General features: G+C 47.8%; 1 protein-coding gene across 2 annotated transcripts; it reads left to right on the top strand.

The window, feature by feature from the left end:
• Positions 1-322: 322 nt before the first annotated feature.
• On the top strand, positions 323-15,362 carry VCF2 (VCP nuclear cofactor family member 2). 2 transcript variants are annotated; one of them, XM_070067356.1, is made up of 3 exons: positions 323-481; positions 8,730-8,826; positions 14,927-15,308. In XM_070067356.1, the coding sequence occupies exons 1-3, from the start codon at positions 468-470 to the stop codon at positions 15,167-15,169; spliced, it is 354 nt and encodes a 117-aa protein (XP_069923457.1). In that variant the 5' UTR covers positions 323-467; the 3' UTR covers positions 15,170-15,308. The 2 variants fall into 2 exon arrangements, with proteins under 2 accessions (XP_069923457.1, XP_069923458.1); XM_070067357.1 differs by having other exon boundaries at positions 327-481; positions 14,942-15,362.
• The last annotated feature ends 5,500 nt before the right edge of the window (positions 15,363-20,862 follow it).

A 20,862-nucleotide genomic window follows, 5' to 3' on the forward strand; every position in this document is an offset into this window, starting at 1 on the left:
AAATGAAGTCATACCACTGAATAGGTTGGGCCATCCTTAGAAGTACCATGCACTTAGAACTAATCTCTAAGTAGATAGCTGGGGAGAATGTTTGATCAGTAATGGGGAGTCTGCAGGAGTTGTAATGTCAACACTGCAATCTGACTATTTCTTGAGAGAGGACTTGTGGGGCTGAAGATGTAATCCTAATAACTGTTAAACCATTTCTAAGGGAAGATCAGTGAGGGCAAGTAATCTGCTCCAGTGTAATGGCAACAGTCCCATGAAGTAACTCCTAGGTCATAATTCCAGTTGGTATAGCAACAGTAGTTGCCTAGCAGCACATAAGAGGAGTTTTCCTCTGCAAGTGAACCTCCACATCACTTGATAACAGCAGTGATCAGACACTGGGAGCCATATCTGAAATGATATCGTCTGAAAGGGGTTAAATTACAGAACCTGTAATTGTAATTTCAGGGGAAGAAGATATGACCCTAATTAGGTAAATGTTGAAACGCAGCTGTGAAGCTCTTCCTGTTTTTATTTTTTAAAGATTTTATTTATATAAGTGGCAAAGCAGCAGGGGAGAGGGAGAGGGAAGGAGCGGGGGGGAGGAAGACAGGGAGATAGGGAGAAGGGGAGAGGTAGAGAGGGAGAATGAAGGAGGAGAGAGGGAGAGGGGGAGATAGAGAGGGAGAGGGAGTGAGAGGGAGGACAGGGAAAGAGGGGGGGATGGAGAGGGAAAGAGAGGGACACAGGGAGATAGAGAGGCAGAGAGAGGGAGAAGGACATGGAGAGAGGGAGGGAGACAGGGAGAAGGAGGACAGAGAAATAGGGGGAGAGGGAGATGGAGATGGATGGATACAGAGAGGGGGAGGGAGAGGGGGAGAGGCAGAGAGGGAGAAGAGGGAGAGATGGAGAGGGAGAGGAAGTGGGAGAGAGGAGGAGGAAGGAGGGAAAGGAAGGGAGGAAGGAGAAATAGGGATGGTGAAGGGAAGGGGGAGGAGGAGAGGGGGAAGGGAAGGGGAGAAGGAGAGGGGGTGGGGATCTGGAGTGGGGGAGGCGAAGGGGGAAAGAAGGAGAAAGGGAGAGGTGAGAGAGGGAGAGGAAGAGGAAGAGAGGAGAAGAACAAGGAGGAGAGGGAAAGGAGGAGGGGGATAGAGGAAGAGAGAGAGAGAGCTGGGTAGAGGGAGAGAGGGAGAAGGAGAGAGGTAGAGAGGGAGAAGTAGAGTGGGAGAGAGAAAGGGAGGGAGAGGGAGGCCAAGAGGGAGGGAGAGGGGGAGAGAAAGGGAGAGGGAGGGCGAGTGGGCGAAGGAGAGAGAGAGAGAATGAGAGAAGGAGGGAGAGGGGGAGGGGGAGAGGGAGAGGAATGCAGGGAGAAAGAGAAGGAGGGAGGTGGAGAGGGAAAAGGAGGGAAGGGGATAGGGAGAGGGAGAGAGAGGGAGGGAGAAGAGGAGAGATGAGAGATGGAGAAGTAGAGAGGGAGACAGGGAGAGGAGAGGGGAGGGAGATGAGAGGGGAAGGCAGAGGGGAGGGGGAGGAAGGGAGGGAGAAAGAGGAAGAAGGAGGGATGGAGAGAGAGGAGGAGGTGGAGGGGGGAATGGGAGGGGGAGGGAGAGGTTGAAGGGGATCTGGAGCAGGGGAGGGGAAGGGGGAGAAAAGGAGAGAGGGAGAGGGAGGGTGAGGGAGAAGGAGAAGGAGAGCAAGGGGAGGAGGAGAGTAGGAGAGGGATAGAGGATGAGAGGGATAGAGGTAGAGGGAAAAGGGGAAGGGAGAGAGGGCAAAGGGGAGAGGGAGAGAGGGAGAGAGGAAGGGAGAGGGAAGGCAAGAGGGAGGGAGAAGGAGAGAGCAAGGGAGATGGAGAGAGGGAGGGGAGAGGGAGAGAGGAAGGGAGAGAGAAAGAGGGAGAAGGAAGGGATGGGGGATGGAAACATGAGCGGGAGAGGGAGAGGAAGAGAGGAAGAAGGAGAGCAGGAAAGAGGGAGAGAAGGAGAGGGAGAGGGAAGTATAGGGAGAGAGGGAGAGGAGAGAGAGGGAGAGATGGAGAGACAGACAGGGAAAGGGAGAGAGGTAGAGGGACAGAGAGACAGAGGGGGGAGAGAAGTGGGAGAGAGAGGCAGGACACAGAGGAAGAGGGATGGAGACTGGAAGAGGACAAGAGGAACAGGGGCAGATGGGTTTGGGAGAGGAAGGTAAAGAAGGGGAGGGGGAAGGATAAAGGAGGGAGAGGGGAAAGGGGATTGAGAAAGAGGGAGAGAGGGAGAGGTAGGGAGGGAGAAGGGGAAAGGGAGAGGAGTAAGGAGAAGGGGAGGGAGAGAGAGGGAGGGGGAGAGGAGCAGAGGAAGACGGAGGGGGGAGAGGAAGAGGGCAAGAGGGAGGGGCAGAGAGGGGGGTGTAAAGCAAGAGAGGGAGAAAGGGGGAGGGAGGGAGAGAGAGGAAGTGATAGGGAGGGGAGAGGGTGAGAAGGAAAGGGAGAAAGGCAGAGAGGGAGAGGAAGAGTGAGAGAGGGAGAGGAGGAGGGAGGGGGGAGCGGGAGGGGAGAGAGGGAGGTGGAAAGCAAGAGGAGAAAGAAGGGGTGGGAAAGTAAAGGAGGGGAGAGGGAGAGAGGGCAATGGAGCAAAGCAGAGAGGGAGAGGAAGTTGCTGAGAGGGAGAAGAGATGATGAAAAGGGGGAGGGGGTGGGGAAGAGGAAGGGGTAGAGAAAGAGGAGGAGGGAGGCAGGGAGAGGGAGAGGTGGAGAGGTGAATGGGGAGAGAGAGAGGAAAGGGGAGAAGGGAGAGAAAAGGAGAGCAAGGGGGTAGGAGGAGAGGTGGAGGGGGATAGAGGACAAGAAGGAGAGAGGAAGAGGACAGAGGGAGAAGGGGAGAGGCCAAGAGAGAGAGGAAGGAGAGAGGGAGAGGACGAGGGAGAGAAAGGAGAGAGGGAGAGAGAGAGGGAGAGGGAGAGAGGGAGGGAGGGAGAGAGAGAGAGAGAGAGAGAGAGGAGAGGGAGAGATAGAGGGAAGAGGAAGAAGGACAGGGAGAGAGGTAGAAGGAGAGAGGAAGGGAGATATGGAGGGAGTGGGGAGGAGAGGGAGAGAGAGATGGAGAGAGGGAAAGAGAGGGAGTGAGAGAGGGAGGAAGAAGAGGGAAAGGGAGAGAGAAGTAGAGAAGGAAGAGGGAGGAGAGAGAGGGAGGGAGGTAGAGGGTGAGAGGGAGAGGAAGAGGGATAAATGGAGAGGGGGATGGAAAGAGGAAGAGGAGGATAGGAGAGAGGCAGATGGGAGGGGAGAGGAAGGCACAGGGGCAGAGGGAGAGATAGGGGAGAGGAAGGGGAAAGGGATTGATAGAGAAAGAAGGAGAGAGGGAGAGGTAGAGAGGGAGAAGGGGAAGAGAGGAGGAGGGGGAGAGGGAGAGGGAAAGGAATAAGATGAGAGCAGGAGGGGCAGAGACAGGGAGCATAAAGCAAGACAGGGAGAAAGAGGGGGATGGAGGGAGAGAGAGGGAGATTTAGGGAGGGGAGACGGAGAGAGGGAAAGGGAGAAAGGCAGAGGGAGAGGAAGAGGGAGTAAGGGAGAGGAGGAGTTAGAGAGGGAGAGGAAGAAGGGGAGAGGGAGAAGAGGGGGGAGAGGGAGGAGTGAGTGGGAGAGAGGGAGGCCAGAAAGAGGGGGAGGGAGAAAGAGGGAGTAGGGGGCAGGGAGAGGAAGAGAGGGAGGTGGAGATGTGTAGGGGAAGTGGAGATGAAGAAGGGGAGAGGGAGTTGTAGAGGGTGAAGGGAAGGGAGAGAAGGAGAGGGAGAAGGGAGAGAAGTAGAGGGAGAGAAGGAGAGCAAAGGGATCGAGGAGAAGAGGAGGGGGCGGATGGCAAGAGGGAGAGTGGAGAGGGAGAAGGAGAGCAGGAGAGAGAGGAAAAAAGGGAGGGAGAGGGTGGGGGGAGAGGAAGAAGGAGAAGGCGAAGGAGAGGGACAGGAGAAGGAGAGAGGGAGAGAGAGAGGAAGAGAGGAAGAAGGGGAGAGGAAGAGAGAGATGGAGGGATGGGGAGAGGGAGATAGGGAGGGAGGGTTAGAGAGAGGAATGGAGAGATGGAGGGAGAGAAGGAGAGGGGGAGAGGGACAAGGAGAGAGAGGGAGAGAAGAAGAAGAGAGGGAGAGAGAAGAAGAGAGGAAGAAGGGGAGAGGGGGAGAGAGGGAGATAGGGAGGGATGGGGAGAGAGAGGAAGGGAGAGGGAGAGAGAGAAGGAGAGGGGGAGAGAGGAAGAGAGAGAGTGAGAGGGGCAGAGAGGGAAAGAAGGAGAGGAATAGGGTGAGAGGGAGAGGGAGAGGGGGAGGGAGAGAGGGAGAGGAAGAGGCATAGAGGTAGAAGAGAGAGGGAGAGGTGAGAGAAAAAGGAGAGAGGGAGAGTGGGAGGAAGGGAGAGGGAGAGAGAGAAGGAGAGTGGGAGAAGGAGAAAGGAAAAGAGAAAGGAAGAGGGAGAGAGAGAGGGAGAAGGAGAGAGGGAGACGGGTAGAGGGAGAGAGAGAGGGAGGGGGAGGGAGAGACAGGAAGAGGTAGTGGGGAGAGAGAGGCTGAGAAGAAGGGAGGGAGAAAGGGGGAAGGAGGGAAGTGGAGAGGGAGAAGGAGGGAGGGAGAGAGGGAGAGTGGCCGAGAGGGAAACCAGGAGAGGAAGAGTAAGAGACAGGGAGTGATAGAGGGAGAGGGAGAGGAGACTAGAGAGAGAGGGGAGGGAAAGTCAGAAGGGAGAGGGAGAGGAAGGGAGGGAGAAAGAGGGAGAAAGCGATGTGTAGAGAAAGAGGAAGAGGTGGAGAGAGGGAGAAGGAGAGAGGGAGGAAGCGAGGTGGAGAGAGAGAGGGAGAGGTAGAGGGGAAGAGAGAGAAGGATAGGAAGAGGACAGAGGAAGAGGGGCAGACAGGGAGAGGGAGAGGAGGTCGAAGTGTGGGTTAAATAGGGGAGGGGAAGGGGGAAAAAGAGAGAGAGGAAGAGGGAGAGAGTGAGGTACAGAATGAGAAGGGGAGAGAGAGGGAGTGAGAGAGGGAGAGGAAGATGGAGGGGGTAGGGGAAGAGGGAAAGGAAGATGGCAAGAGGGGGAGAGAGAGAGAGAGGGAGGGAGGTGGAAAGCAAGAGAGGGAGAAAGAGGGGAAGGGAGGGAGGGAGAGGTAGAGATGGAAGAGGGAGATTGAAAGGGAGAAAGGCAAAGAAGGAGAGGAAGAGAGAGAGGGAGAGAAGGCGAGAAAGAGGGATCGAGGGAGAGAGAGGAGAAGAGGGAGAAGAAAGGGAAGGGGAGGGAAGAGAGGGGGAGAGGAAGGAAGGGAGAAGGAGGGAGTGAAAGGCAGAGGTGGAGAGGGGGAAGGGAAAGGGGGAGGGAGAGGGGGAGGGTAGGTTTAGCAGGGGATGGGAAGAGGGAGAGAGGGAGAAGAGAGAGAGGGAGAGGGAGAGAGAAGGAGAGCAAGGGGGAGAGGGAGAGGAGGAGGTGGATAGAGGACAAGAAGGAGAGAGGCAGAGGGGAGGAGGCAGAAGGGCAGAGGAAGAAGGAGAGAGGAAGAGAGGGAGAAAGAGGGATGGAGAGAGAGGGAGAGGAAGGAGAGAGAGAAAGGGAGGGAGAGGGAGAGAGAGGGCAAAGTGTAGGGAGAGAGAGGGAGAGAAGGAAGAGGAGAGCAAGAGAAGGAGAGGGGGAGAGGGAGGGGGAGGGAGAGAGTGAGAGGAAGAGGGAGAGAGGGGAGGGAGTGGGGAGAGGAAGGGCGGGAGAAGGAGGGAGGAGGAGAGGGAGAGGAATAAAGGAAGAAGGAGAGAGGGTGAGAGGAGGTAGAGGAAGAGAGGACAAGAGAGAGGTAGGGAGAGGAAGAGGGGGAGAAAGAAAGGTAGAGAGAGTGGAGGAGAGACAGAGAGGGAGAGAAGGAGAAGGGGAGGGAGAGAGGAAGAGGTTGAGAGGAAGAGGGACAGATGGGAAGGGGGAGGGAAGGCATAGAGGAGGCGGGAGAGACAGGAGAGGGGGAGGGGAAAAGGGATTCAGTGAGAAAGAGAGAGGGAGAGGTAGGGAGGGAGAAGGGCAGAGGGGGAGAGGGAGAGGGCGAGGGAAAGAGGAAAAAGAGGGAGAGATAGAGGGAAAGAGAGGAGGGGAGAGGGAGAGGGAGAGAAGGAGTGGGGGGAGGGAGAGAGGGAAAGAAGGAGAGGATGAGGGAGAGAGGGAGAAGAAGGGAGGGAGAGGGAGAGGACAAGAGGGAGAGAGAGGGATGGAGAGGGGAGAAAGGGTGATAGAGAGGGAGATTGAAAGAGATGGTGGGAGATGGAAAGGGAGAGAGATATGGAGAGAGGGAGAGAGAGGAAGAAGGAGAGATGGAGAGTGGGATGGAGAGTTATTCAGGGCGAAAGGAAGCAGGAAGGGGAGGGAGAGGGGGATAGGGATGGGGAGAGAGGGAGAGGAAGAGGGAGAGGGGGAGAGACAGGAAGGCAGAAAGGGGGTGAAGGAGGGAGGTGGAGAGTGAGAGGAGGGAGGTGGAGAGTGGGAGGAGGGAGGGGAAGGGAGAGAGGAAAAGGACAAGAGGAAGAAGGGCAGATGGAGAGGGGGAGAGGAAGGCACACAGAGGGAGGGGGAGAGATGGGGGAGGAGGGGGAAAGGGATTGAGTGAGAAAGAGATAGAGAGGGAGAGGTAGAGAGGGAGAATGGGAGAGGGGGAGGGGGAGGGAATGGGCGAGAGGGTGAGGGGGAGAGAGAGAGGGAGGTATAAAGCAAGAGAGGGAGAAAGGGGGAGGGAAGGAGAGAGGGAGAGGTAGGTATGGAGAGGTAAAGAGGAGAAGGAAGAAAGGCTGAGAGGGAGAGGAAGAGGGGCAGAGGGAAAAGAGAGAGGGCAGGGGAGAAGAGTGGGGGAGGGAGGAGAGGGGAAGGAGAGGAAGGCAGAGAGAAAGAGGGAGAAGAAAAGTGGGAGAGGGGGAGGTGGAGAGGGGGAGGGGAAGGAGAGAGGGGGAGGGGAAGGGGGAGAAAAGGAGAAAGGGAGAAGGGAGAGAGGGAGTGAGAAGGAGAAAGAGAGCAAGGGGTAGGGGAGAGGAGGAGGGGAACAGAGGCAAAGAGGGAGAGAGGAAGAGGACAGAGGGAGAAGGGGAGTGGGAGAGAGAGAGGAAGGAGAGAGGGAGGGAGAGAAAGAGAGGAAGAAGGAGAGAGATGTTGGGAAATGGAGAGAGAGATGGAGCAAGGGATATAGGTAGAGGGGGAGAAGGAGAGGGAGAGAGGATGAGAGAGGGGAAGAGAGAGGAGGAGGAGAGGGGGAGAGGTAGAGAGGCTAAGTGAAAGAAGGAGAGGAAGAGGGAGAGAGGAAGAGGACAGAGGGAGAAGGGGAGAGGGAGAGAGAGGTTGGGAAATGGAGAGAGAGATGGAGAAAGGGAGAGAGGTAGAGGGGGAGAAGGAGAGCAAGAGAGGGAGGGTGAGGGAGAGGCAGAGAGAGAGAGGAAGACAGTGAAAAGGAGAGTGAGAGAGAGAGGGAGGACGAGAGCGAGAAGGAAAGGGAGAGAGGAGAAGAGAGGGAGAGGAAGAAAGGGAGGAGAGAGAGGGAGAAGGGAAGAAGGGGAGGGAGAGAGAGGGAGATGGGGAGAGGGGGAGAAGGAGAGAGGCAGAGAGGGAGAGGGGGAGAGGGAGATTGGGAGGAAGAGGGAGAGAGGGAGAATGGAAGAGGGAAGGGGGGGAGAGGGAGAAGGAGGGAGCGGGGGAGGATGGAGGTGGAGAGGGAGAGAGTGGGAGATAGGGAGAAGGGAGAGAGGGTGAACTAGAGAGGAGGAGAGGTAGAGCAAGAAGGGGAGAGGGTGAGAGGGAGGCAGATAGAGAAAGGGCGAGAAGGGGAGGGAAAGGCATAGTGGGAAAGAGAGAGAAAGGGAGAGGGAGAAGGGAGGAGGGAGAGGGAGAGAGGAAGAATAAGACGGGGTGAAGGGGAGAGGGAGAGTAAAAGGGAGACAGGGTGGGGGGAGGGGTAGAGGGCAGAGGAGAGGGAGGAGTGGCAGAGAAAGGGAGAAAGAAAGAGGGACAGGGAGAGGGAGAGCAAGAGATGGAGGGGGGGAGGGAGAGAGAGAAAGGAGGAGGAATACAAGCAGGAAAGGGAGAAAGAGAGATAAAGCAAAAGGCTGGGGGAGAGAAGGGAGACTGAGGGGGAGAGAGAGACAGATCGTCCATCCACTGGTTCACTACCCAAGTGGCCACTGTTGCCCGGCAGGGCCAGGAGGAAGCTAGGAGCCTGGAACTCCATCTGGGTCTCCCATGTGGGTGGCAAGGGCCTGAGTACTTGGTCCATGTTCCATTGCTTTCCCGGGCACAGTAGCAGGGAGTTGGATCAGAAGTGGAGGAGCCAGGACTTGAACTGGTGTTCTTAGGGAAGCTGGCATCACAGGCGGCATTTACCTGCTGCGCTGCAATGCAAACACCCCTGGTTTTATTTTATTTCCAGACTTTATTTAAAATTATGAAGTTGAGTTTTGGTTATTAAACTTCAGCTTGACTTTAGAGTTCCGGTATTGTCTCTTTTCTCTCAGTACCTGGGGTCTTGTACTTTTGACTTTGAATCTGCTGGAGCAGCCATCAATGACTCATAAGGGAACACTTAAAAATGCTATGGAAAAAATAGAATCAAAAGATAAATTTATCTGGGTGTAAAACATTTTGAAATTCATGCATTTTCCAGAAAGTTTTTGAAATTCCCTCGTTTCTCCAGATAAGATGAAATGGCTTACAATTTAAGCACCCGGAAGATCAATTGATGAGCAATCTGTTTTCTTGCCTCTTTTCAATTTGTTTTCAGGAAAAAAAGAAGTGCCAATAAAGAGGATAACCAGCACTCTGCCCGTTGCAAAAGGGCTAAGAGAAACCCTGTCGCTCAGGAGTCTCAAGAGGCAGAGGTAGGAAGTAGGGTCGGATAGCCTCTATTTCACTCACTGCCTACCCTCAATTACCAAATTTGTGTTCTACAGTAAAAAGGAATTTAATTTTTAAATTTTCAAATAGTTTTCTTATTCTTAGGAAGAATAATAATTTATTATTGATGGGAAGAGAACAGGTTTCATGTATTTCATAGTACAATTCTAAGAAGATAACCGTACTTCCTCCCTCCCTCCCACCTCAATCCCCCCACCTTCCTTCCCTTCTTATGTTTTCCTTTACTTATTGCAACACCAATTTCAATTTGCTTTCTAATCACAGGCTTAATGTGCAACTAACCATAATGTTCAACAAGTTAAACGTAGAAAGACCAGTGTTCCACAGGAGAATAGAAAAGGAATAAAAACACTGAACAAGTCATAATATGTCAGTTTCAAGCTTATACATTTTTTGTACTCTATATTAAACTACCACATGTCAGGGAAAACATATGATTATCTGTCATTTTGGGGATGGCTTATTTCCTTAAGCATAATGATCCCTGGTTCCATCCATTTTGTCGCAAAAGACAAGATTTCATTCCTTGTTGTTGTTGTTGTTGTTTTGAGGCTGAGTAGTACTCCATAGTGTTTATCTACCACAATTTTTTATTCAGTTGTCAGTTGATGAACATCTGGGATGTTTCCATGTCTTAGCTCTTTTGAGTTGAGCTGTTATAAACATGGGGGTAGAGATAGCTCTTTCATATGCTGCTTTCATTTCCCTTGGGTAAATTCCCAAGAATGGAATGACTGGGTCGTACAGTAGATCTGTTTTCAGATTTCTGAAGGCTCTCCATATTATGTTCCATAATGACATTCAAGCCATCCTATGTCGAGGACTCTGTTTTCTTGATTGACGGAGATACTTCTGAGCAGCAGCCTGTGACTTTGAATCTTGGATCACACAGAAGATGCAAAGGAAGCACAGGATGATTTTGCTATCAGGAGGTTTGATCCTAGAGGTTACTCTGCTCATGAGAGAAGGAATAATATATTTCCAGATGCATGATAGTATGTTATTGGCTAGAAGTTGGTCATGGGTTTCTCACTGGGACAAGTGTAAATGAAATGGGTGGGGGGAGGCGGGATTGAAGGGAGGGTCCACTGATTTTGCAAAGCCTTAATGGTGATTGAGGACTATGAATTTGAACTTCGAGAGACTTAGTTTTCATGCCTGGTGCTAATTAGCATAGTGTTACTTTAATTGGGATGCAGTTCCCTAGGAGAGTATTAAGGAGCCTTTTAAAGGCTTTCTGGATGAACCCTATTAGTGGCTAGGTACTGCTCACTCAGTTTTATTGTTAGTGAGCAAGAGATGACAGGATTATCAATCGATGGTTTCCTCTTGGAGCCATACACGGATGATGACATTTCCAGAACCTGTGCAGCTGCTCGGATGGGTAGTGTGCAACCGGATATAAGCCATGTACTTCTGGCTGATGGCCTTCTCTGGTGAATATATTTGCATGGGTGTAATATTGTCCGTTATTTTAAATATTACCATCTTCATACTCCATGCCACCACTCCATATAAATCTGTTCTCTGGTACATATGTGTAAGACTTACAGGATGTAAAACACAAAGATCCAAAGGATTCCCTACAGGCCTCTTTGATACGCATTTTGTTGTTCAGATTACCAAGTCCTACAAGAGATCGGGGCTAAAAATTCAATTAGGTGTTAACCCAAGTGGCTTCCTGGAAGACATTGCTTCCTTTGTCTCTTTCCTACCAGAACAGAAAAATATTTCATATTCCAAATGTTCTGTGCCATTTGTTAAACATTATGCTGGGTGTTTGTGGGTGACCTTAGATAACTCTGCCACTCCCTCCAAGCTTCTGTTCTATCCCACCACAGCACGTCATACATTGTCTCCATCCAAACTCCAGCCTGCACAGTCTCTTGGTCTCTTGCTTGATATGTTGCAAAATTTCCAAGTTCGTTCTGGACTCTCATTCTGCCTCTGTCCCTTACTTCCCTTAGAATCGTATTTGTGAATATAGATCTCAGTAGGTCTCTTGTAGTCAAGTACTTGCTACTACAGACTTCATGATTTAAGGATTTATTTATTTGACAGGCCAAATGACAGGGAGGAGGTGATGGATATATATATATATATGTGTGTGTGTGTGTGTATATATATATATATATATAGAGAGAGAGAGAGAGAGAGAGAGAGAGAGAAAGAGAGAGAGAGAGAGATTGATTCCATCTGCTGATTCACTCCTCACATGTCCTTAAAAGCCAGGGCTGGGCTAGGCTGAAGCCAAGGGACATGAACTGCATTTGGGACTCCCACGTGGGTAGCAGGGAAGCAAGCAGTTGGGCCGTCCTCTGCTGTTCTCCCAGACTGTATCAGGGAAATGAACCTGAAGCAGAGGAGCCTGGACTTGAAACAGCAGGACGCCGGCTTATGCAAGCAGTTTTAGGCTACAGACTTACTTAGCATGACATTCAAGTCCCTTGAGAACCTAGCCTTGTTTTCACTAGCATATTTTTGTCTCCTGTCACTGGCTTTGACTCCTCAGAAACACTTCTTCTCCCCATTTGTCCCACCCTTCCTATGGATTCCCCCAAGAGCTAGTTCAGATGCTTTTCACTTTAAGGAGCCTCCTCTGATTCCTCAGCCAGCATTCATTGCTAGGTCCCTGTCATCGCAGTAGCTTCATGGTGTCATTCTCCAAGGATTCTTCTTGACTAGGTGCAGGAACTACCTGGTGAATCCCTAAGTAGCCCTGGAAAATTGCCTCCTCATATGGAATGGAGAAGTCTTTGATTGGACAGTGGTGGACAGCAGAACTACCTGTGCTGCCTATTTGAGAGTCTGTCAGAGTTGGGGCCCAGCTTAGCCTGTGAGTCACCCTGACAAAGAGCCACCAGGTGGTTCTGATGCAAATCCCAAATAGAGCATATTAAGGCAACTCCCTGCTGGCCTCAAGCTCCTTCCTTAGGATTCAGGGTTAGCACGCAGATTTCATCATGGCCTAAACTAACCTGATCTCCTGCCTTTCACACAGTCCTGGACTCCAAGATTTTTGTGAAGTGTCTTTGTGAATTTGACTTGCTGAGCTCCCCCCGCCCCCCGCCCCGGGGTCTTCCCAAACTTTATCTCACAGGTGTCACTACTCAACCTTTACTGGCAATTCAGAGACAGAGGAATGAGCTTTGTTGTGGTGAAACTGGATGAGCATTCTGTTGAGAGCTGTCAGGAGAATGGCAAAAGGGGTTTGCATTTTATGAGTCTTTCTCAATCCTGAAGCATTCAAAATCTCATTTTTTTCCACGGCTACAGAACTGTGCTCTGTTCTAGAATCAAGTGCAGTAGGTAAATCTTTCTGTACCAAGAGAGCAGTTTCAAGTGCCAGAGCTATACACCATCAAGAAACAAAGCGTTCCTAACACTTCACCTGAGAATACACTGGTCCACAGAGCAGAATTACACTCACCAGGTTAAAGTGTGACTTAGCCCAGGTTGCATAACAGAGGCCATGTCTATTAGAGCACCAGCTCTACTGGCCTAGAAATTGCTAGTGCATATGACTTTGGAGATGTTCTTCAGTGGTCTAAGGGAGACGAAACACTGAGCATAGTATCTTCTTTATGCAGTCACAATTTGTGTTAAGTAGTTGTTGGAAGCCGGAGGTAATTGCATCCAACAACAGATTTGCTTGGTCTTGAAGTAGCATTCTTTCGCTTACTTAGAAATACAATATTTGCTTCTCACAAAAGACATAGATTTGTGTAGATTGATTAGAAGGTGAAGATATCGAAAAAGTAAAAACAAATCATGATTTGAAGTCTCAGACTGTATCTATTTTTTCCAACCCAAGGTGGGCATTTGCATTTGTACATTAACCAAAAATGCTTTAAAAGCACTTGTAAATGGTACACACTTGTAAATGGTATACTTGTAACTTTTTCAAACGGCATAAGGGACATCTTTGTGTCTCTCAGTGTAAGTAATCATTTGTGTTTGGAGATGCATAGTGTCACTGCTTTGTGACAGTGGAGGAGCCAGTGTTTTAGAAAACTCTGGGCTAAGAAAATATTGGACTTTCATTATGATTTGGCCTTAACATTAAGTTCTTAAGTCATTTTGATCTTTGCTGTTGGGAACCTCACACCTAATTTAGTTGGACATTCCTGTCTCTTTCATGGGGAGTTGTTTTACTAAATTCAGATGTTTCTGATTGATAAAGAGGAACGTAGGTGGTCTTTTGATAATTGTGGGCAGTGCAATGTGTGACTGAAATTGAATCGTTCAAAATGATGTATGGACCATGATCACTCTCGGTTTAACTCTTGTTACGGTTAGCTCTGGAAAAGGTGGCCTTTGTTTATTCATTTACTTTTTATTTAAATTGTATTGAAGGTTATACAAGTTTCATAGTATACAGGTTCAGGAACAGAGTGATACTTTCCACCCTATCCTCCCTCCCACCCATGCTCCCACCCTGCTCCTCCTGCTCTCCTATTCCCATTCGTAGTTTTTATAAAGATCTATTTTCAGTTAACTTTATATGCATAAAATTATCCCTACACTAAGTAAAGAGTGCAAACAGTAGTATAGAGAGGGAAAATAAAACACTGCTCCTCAACAGTCAAGACAAAGGCTGTTAAGAACCATTATATCTCACAGTGCCAATTTCACTCCTGTAGATTACCTTTTCAGTCAGTCAACTGAAGACTAGATAAAAAATTATGGGATATTTATATACACTATGTAATGCCACAAAGAGATAAACAAAATTAAATCCTGTCATTTGCAACAAAATGCATGCAACTGGAAACCATTATACTTAGTGAAATAAGCCAGTCTCCAAAACACAGATACCATATGTTCTCCTGTGATCTGCGGCAACTAAAAGATTGCCTTTTAAGAAACGCAGAGACAACATTTTTAGATTCAGATAAGGGTCCTTGCTTTCAACTTCTCCTTTGAGAATACTAATTTGGGTTGCAGGAAGGTCTTGATAATGAACGTTTTCAGGGATGGCTCTAAATAGGCAAAGGCCGGGAATCATGTTAGGTAAATGGAAAAAAAAAAAACCACGAACACACACACTCTACCAGATTCATAATTATAGAGGAGCAGTGAATAACCTTCATCAAAAATGCCAACAGCTTACACTTCACATGCGACTCTCATAAAACCTATGTGAGATGCCTTTCAGGGTATGTGGGGAGTCTTTTTTTTTTAAGATTTTATTTGTTTATGTGAAAGTCAGAGTGACACACAGAGAGAAGGAGAGACAGAGAGAGAGATAGAGAGATCTTCCATCCACTGGTTCACTCCCCAGTTGGTTGAAATGGCCGGAGCTGCACTGATCCAAATCCAGGAGCCAGGAGTCACGAGTTTCCTCCGGGTCTCCAATGCGGGTGCAGGGGCCATCCTCCACTGCTTTCCCAGGCCATAGCAGCGAGCTGGAACAAAAGTGCAGCAGCCGGATGTCAAACTGGCACCCTACAGGATGCTGGCAGTGCAGGCAGCGGCTCTACCCACTACGCCACAGCACCGGCCCCTGTGGGGAGTCTTGAATGAAGAAGGGAAGACCATATATGTCCGCCATCAAGATACATGTGCAGAATCATCATGTATTTGTACACACGTGTATATGCATGTCTGTTTATATCAAGGCGTGTACATAGCAATGCACTTACTTGTTTTAACTTGTCACCACAGCCCACCTCACTTTTGTGGACATTATTTATAGTATGTCTTGTAGTACCGTTTGACGCTGCCCATTGTGCTTTGTCTGTGTGGCAGGTTATTGTAAGAAACGGTGCACCTGGGACAGAAAATGTGTGAAGGGCATTGGAAATAGAATTCCTAAGTCTGACTCCTACTCTGCCACATCCTAGCCATGTGACTTTGGGCAAGTCAGGGATCTGTTTCCTCATTTGCAAGATGAGGGCTCTGAATCCCAACTTAATGTATACGGTTGTTGTGATGACACAATGAGCTGTGCTAAGTCGTTGTACTTGGTAAACCACGAAGCCCAGTCTAGAGTGTGATGTTGCTATTCTCCAAGACCATTAGGAAATACATTGTAGTAGTAGTGTCGTGATCTTCTTCTAGTTTTTCTCTTTGCAGCCCTCAGGCAGCAATAATGAACAGAATATCAACAATATTAATGTCCCAGAGACATCCAGTGGACCAGGAAGCAGCGCAAACTGGATCGTTGCTGATCCCAACCCGAGGATCCCTCAGTCGTTCAACGAAGAGTCTGTCATATCCCAAGGTCCTTACTTCTGCATCAACCAGGTCTTGAGGGAGGCTCACTTTAACAGCCTGCAGCAGCGAGGACGGTCTCCAACCTGATGAGACTGGGAGCTCCTTCTTACAACCTAAAATTGGCTTATAAAAGCAGTTGCATGCAAACAAAAAAAGTCTGTGGGCTTTCCTGTCTATCTGTTAAGTAGCGGGTTAATGGGTACTTGTTCATTAGGAATGTCACTATACTGCTGCAATTTGAAAAGAGGTTTGAAGAAATGTTTTAAACATTCTTTTCAAATAGGGGGTCATGTTTATTTTAAGATAGCAAAATGGCATGGCGGTGTTGTGAGACTACAGCTAAGCTGCCGCTAGCAAGGCTGGCATCCCCCCTCTCCCCTTCCCCTCCCCTTCTCCACCTCCCCCTCTCCCACCTTTCTTCTCCCTCTTTCTCTCTGCCTTCCTCTCCTTCCCCTCTCCTCCCTCCCCACTCTTCTCCCCGCCCTCTCTCTTTTCACTCTGCCCCTCTTCCTCTCCCTCTCTCCCTCTCTCCCTCTCTGCCTTTCTTCCTTCTCCTCTTTACCTCTCCATACTTACCTCTCCCTCTCTCCTTCCCTCCCCCTTTCTCCCTCTCTTGCTTTTTACCTCCTTCTCTCTCTCCCCCTCATCCTCTCGCCCTCCTCCCCTCCCTCTCCCACTTCCCCTCTCCTTCCTCTTCTTCTACTCCTCTCGCCCATTCCCTCCCCCTCCCCCTCTCCCATTCTCCCTCTCTACCTCTCCCTCTCTATCTCTTTCTCACTCAATCCCTTTCCCCCTCCTCCCCCATCTCTCCCCCTCCCTCTGTGTGCCTTCCTCTCCCCCTCTCCATCTGCCCTTCTTCCTCTTGTTTCTAGTGCTCAACGTTTCAAATAAATAAATAATCTTTCTCTAATTAGTCGTCCAAATGAGAAGCTCCTCACCTCTGAAATGAATCCATAGTATACCCAATTCAGATTCCAAATCTGTCAAGTGGAAACTCATGGAAAAGAATGTGATTTTAAAGATTTATTTATCTATTTGAACATCAGAAATACATAGAAACAAGAGGAGACAGAGATACACACAACAACAGAGTGAGAGTGGGAGCGGAGGCGGGGGTGAGGGTGAGGGTGAGGGTGAGGGTGAGGGTGAGGGTGAGGGCGAGGGTGAGGGCAATGGCGATGGCGAGTCCTCAAATTCTCTGGTTCACTCCCAAGATGGCCCCACTGGCCATTGCCTAGTCAGGCCTAAACCAGCATGAAGAAGCCTCACTCAGGTCTTCTACATGGAAGATAAGGGCCCAAGCACTTGGGCCATCCTCCGTTGCTTTTTCCCAGGCCACCAGCAGGGAGCTGGATTAGAAGTGGAGCAGCCAGGTCACAAACTTGCTCCATTTGTGGGATGCCTGCATCTCCCATGGTGGTTTACCTGTTGTGCCACAACGCTGTCCCAGGGAAATAACATTTAAAGTTCCAAGCCTTCATTTTTAAAGTTTCAGTTATCCTGTATGGAGTCTGTAGTTTCCATTTCAGATAACGACAAACACAACCAGACAACAATGTTAGTATTCCAAAGTCTGGAATGCTTGGCGCCCTACTGTGCTGAAATGAACTGCCATGCTGCCCCTCAGAGGGAGGAGGGCCTATTAGCAGAACTCTGTTCTTGGAACAGCTAACGCTGCTAGACTCTGTTTGGACTGTGAAAATGGGAACCACTCTCTACTGCCTATCTCCACTGTTGATATTTGCAGGAAGCATGTTTCTTTTCTAAAAATATTTTATTTACTATTTTGGGGATAACATTTCAATTTTCACTATAGCCAAAGTCTTATAAGCTCCACTAAATAAAGAGTTCAAGAATTAAAACGTAAAACCACCATAAAACCAGCAGGAAATTGGTCTATGTCTGTATACACAATGAAACAGGGGAAAGACATTCACATTCACTCGTACACAGTTCATTTTAAAATGGCCACCAAATCATTAAAACTTAACTAGTATAAAATTTGTTTGGCAAATTAAACAAATGTCTGACACATCAATTTGTTTAACAAATCTGTTTTTAAAATGTGGAGATTTCTTGAAAAGCTAGAAAGAGACTTGCCATAATTTCCAGCAATCCCAGGACTGGGTGTGTAGCCAAAGGACAGGAACTCATTGCAGGAAGGACACTCCTAAGGCTCTGGTATGCTGAGACACATTCTTTTTGAGAATTTAAAGCAAGATTTGAGAATTTAAAGACTCAAAGACATCCATCCACAGTGAGCTGGAGGGGGACTCCAAGAGAGGCAGGTGATTCTGGGGTGTTTAACCACAACTTAGGGGAGAAAAAGCGTGACATTAAGCTACAAGGCTGGGAAAAAACTCATCCAAACGCCTGATTTTCAATCTTTTATCCTGTCTGGCTTGCTCATGATAAAACAAAAAGCCACCAGAAGGGTAGGATAACCTAATTTGCTTTACAGTAAACTGGCCTCTCAGACGGAATTTCCATTCCCTTGCTCTTCTCATGATAAGATTGGAAGCTTCCAAGGAATGGGCAGGCAGTCACCTTTGACCTTGCTAAACACAACCTCCAGGGAAAACAATCATTTTGCTCCTTAAACCTCCATGGGGCCCTCCAATGGACATGAGTGTACAGAAAGTGGAAACAAGTGGAGCTGAGGATGAGGATGGTTTTAGAATGGAGTCTTTGATTTTGGCCAAATTGTGCAAAAGGACATAGGTTGCAGGTTGACAGAAATAAGAGATTTTATTAACTGGTAGAAGTAACTGAAAATGAAAGCTGTCTTATGAAAGGAGAACACACACATGCATTCACACGTGCATAAAGGTGTTTGTGCACAGTCCCCTCACTTCCACGGTTGCCCTTGTACTGGAATTTGAGTGTGATGGTAGGGGGTTACAACTTCCCTGGCCCCATCATGGCAGGAAATAGAGAAAGGCCCCCTGCCTACCATTCCTCTCTAACAACACAGGGAACAAGCAAGTACTAAAGACAACAAGGTGTTTGAACTTTCCACCACATGCTCACAGCAGGACCAGAACATCCAGAACCCGGCAGGCTTCAACACACAGCCCCTCCTCAAACAATGGGTGTCTGATAAAACAGTGTTCCTGCAATCCCTAGAGAGCACATTTCCTTTCTGACCTGCCTACTTAGGGACCTGGAAGATGATACCACCACCATGACAAAACGTAATTTTTTCAAAGTAAAAAATAATGTAAATCCCTCGTGCTTCTTCGTAGTAAATTCAAGATGTGATCTCCATCCTATTTGGAAGACTTTCTAAGTCTGTCTACCAGGGGGCTTCCAAACGTGGTAGAAGTTGAAATTAAAAGATGCTCATGTTTTCCATGAACTCTTTCTGTAATATCTATAAATTAAATATATATATTAAATAAATAAATATATATACATAACGGTGCATGTCCTTTGAACATTAAATAAAACAATCCTTTTAAAAAGCTTTTTATTTTACATAAAGGGAAAGTATTTCATGTACTTCATTTATACTGTTTTAAGGGCATAATGATACTCCCCACCCTACCTTCCCTTGGCACCCCCTCTATCCCACCCTCCCTCCTCCTTCCTGGCTTATTTTGTGTTAATTTTTACATTGGCATAGGTTCAGTGGGTTACTCCACCAAATATGGAATTCAACTAGTAGCATATAGAAAACCCACTGTTCCTCAGGAGTATAAATAGGAGCTATAAAGGAATCAAATTGAAAATGTCAATTTAGCACATATATATTACATATTTTTTGTACTCTTTATGAGCTACCACAAATCAGAGAAAAGATACGATGTTTGTGTTTTGGGGACTGGCTTATTTCACTGAGCATAATGGTCTGCAATTGCATCCATTTTGTTGCAGAAGACAGGAATTCATTCATTTTTATGGCCCATTAGTATTTCCATCGTGTGTATGTACCACGATTTTTTCACCCAGTCGTCAGTTGCTGGACATCTGGGTCGAACCAATTATTACCATCTGCTATAAACATAGGACAGATAACTCTTTCATATGCTGATTTCTGTTTTTTTGAGTAAATTCCCAAGACTGGAATATGGTAGATCTGTTCTCAGATATCTGAGGAAGCTCCATCCTGTTTTCTATAATGGTTATACTTGCATACTTTCCCACCAGAATCAGTTTGGGAATGTTTGCATGACATCCTTGCTAACATTTGTCGGCTATATTTCTCTTTTTGTCTTGATTTTTGTATGACAGTCATTCTAACTGGTGTGAGGCAAACCTCATTGTGGTTTTTATTTGCATTTCCCTGATGGCTGGTATTCCTGGGTGCCTTTTCGTACATTTTTTGGGCATTTGCATTTCATCCTTTGAAAAATGCCTGCTCTTATCATTAGCCCATTTCTTAACTGGCTTGTTTGTTTTGTTGTGTTGACTTTCTTGAGCTTCTTGTATACCCTGGATATTAATCCTTTATCAGATGCATAGTTTGCCCATATTTTATCCCATTCTCTCAGTGGTCTCTTTACTTCTTTGAGTGTGTTTCCCTTGATGTGCAGAAGCTTCTTATTGTGATGGAATCCCATCTGTCTATTTCTGCCTTCAGTCCCTGTACTTCTGGGGTCGTATCCAAGAAGTCTTTGCCTGTGCCATTGTCTTGCAGTTTTTCCTGCATGTTAGCTTCTAGTAGTTTGATGATCTCAGGTCTTAGGTTGACATCCTTGATGCATTGTGAGTCCATTTTTGTATAGTGTGTAAGGAAGGATTCTTGTTTCATGTTTCTACGTGCGGAGATTCAGTTTTCCCGACATCATTTGTTGAAGAGACTGTCCTTTCTCCAGGGAGTGATTTTATCTCATTTGCCAAAGATTAGCTGGTCATAGATGTGTGGATTAATTTTGGGGGTCACTAATCTGACTCATTGGTTCACATGTCTATTTTATGTGCATAGTAGGCTGTTTTGATTATAGCTACCCTGCAGTATGTCTTGAAATCTGATATTGTGATGCTGCCAGCTTTATTGTTTGTTATTGTATAGGATTGCTTTAGCTATGCGGGGTCTCTTGTGATTCTGTATGAATCTTGGGGTGCTTCTTGTTTGAGATCTGAGAAGAATGTCATTGGTGTTGTGATGGGGATTGCATTGAATCTGGAAATTGTTTTGGGTAGTAATGACAATTTTTAAGGTATTGGTCCTTATGAACCATGAACATGGAAGGTTTTTCTATTTGGATGGATCTTCTTCTGTTTCTTCCCTTAATGTTTCGTAATTTTTATTGTGGAGATCGTTCAAGTCCTTGGTTAGGTTTATCGCAAGATACTTAAATGTTTTTTTAGCTATTGTGAATGAGACTGATCTTACTAGTTCTTGCTCAGCCATGGCATTGTTTGTATATGCAAATGTTACTGATTTGTCTGTGTTCATTTCATACCCTGCAACTTTGCCAACATCCCTTATGAGTTCCCGTGGTCCCTTTGTGTAGTCTTTTGGTAAAATTCAATTCGCAACAGCAGAGAAGGGTGACAGCGTTTCTAAGCTATCTCTGCTGTGAAGGAGCAGTATTTTCAAGGAATATCAGAGAATAGATGAAGAGGAGTCTCTGGACTGTTTTTCCAAAACCAGGGGTTTTAAGAAAGAGACTCGGATTAACTCCAGAGCATCTTGTCTGAGAAACGCTATTCAAAAATTGAGACTAGAGAGCCAGGGCAGAATGCTTCAGGGAAGGTGACAAGGGTGTGCTTCCTGGGGGGACACTAGAAATGCCCTTCAGTGGGGACCCACATTGTGCCACATTGTGTGTGTG

This window comes from Oryctolagus cuniculus, chromosome X, assembly GCF_964237555.1.
Source record: "Oryctolagus cuniculus chromosome X, mOryCun1.1, whole genome shotgun sequence".
Lineage (NCBI taxonomy): Eukaryota > Metazoa > Chordata > Mammalia > Lagomorpha > Leporidae > Oryctolagus > Oryctolagus cuniculus.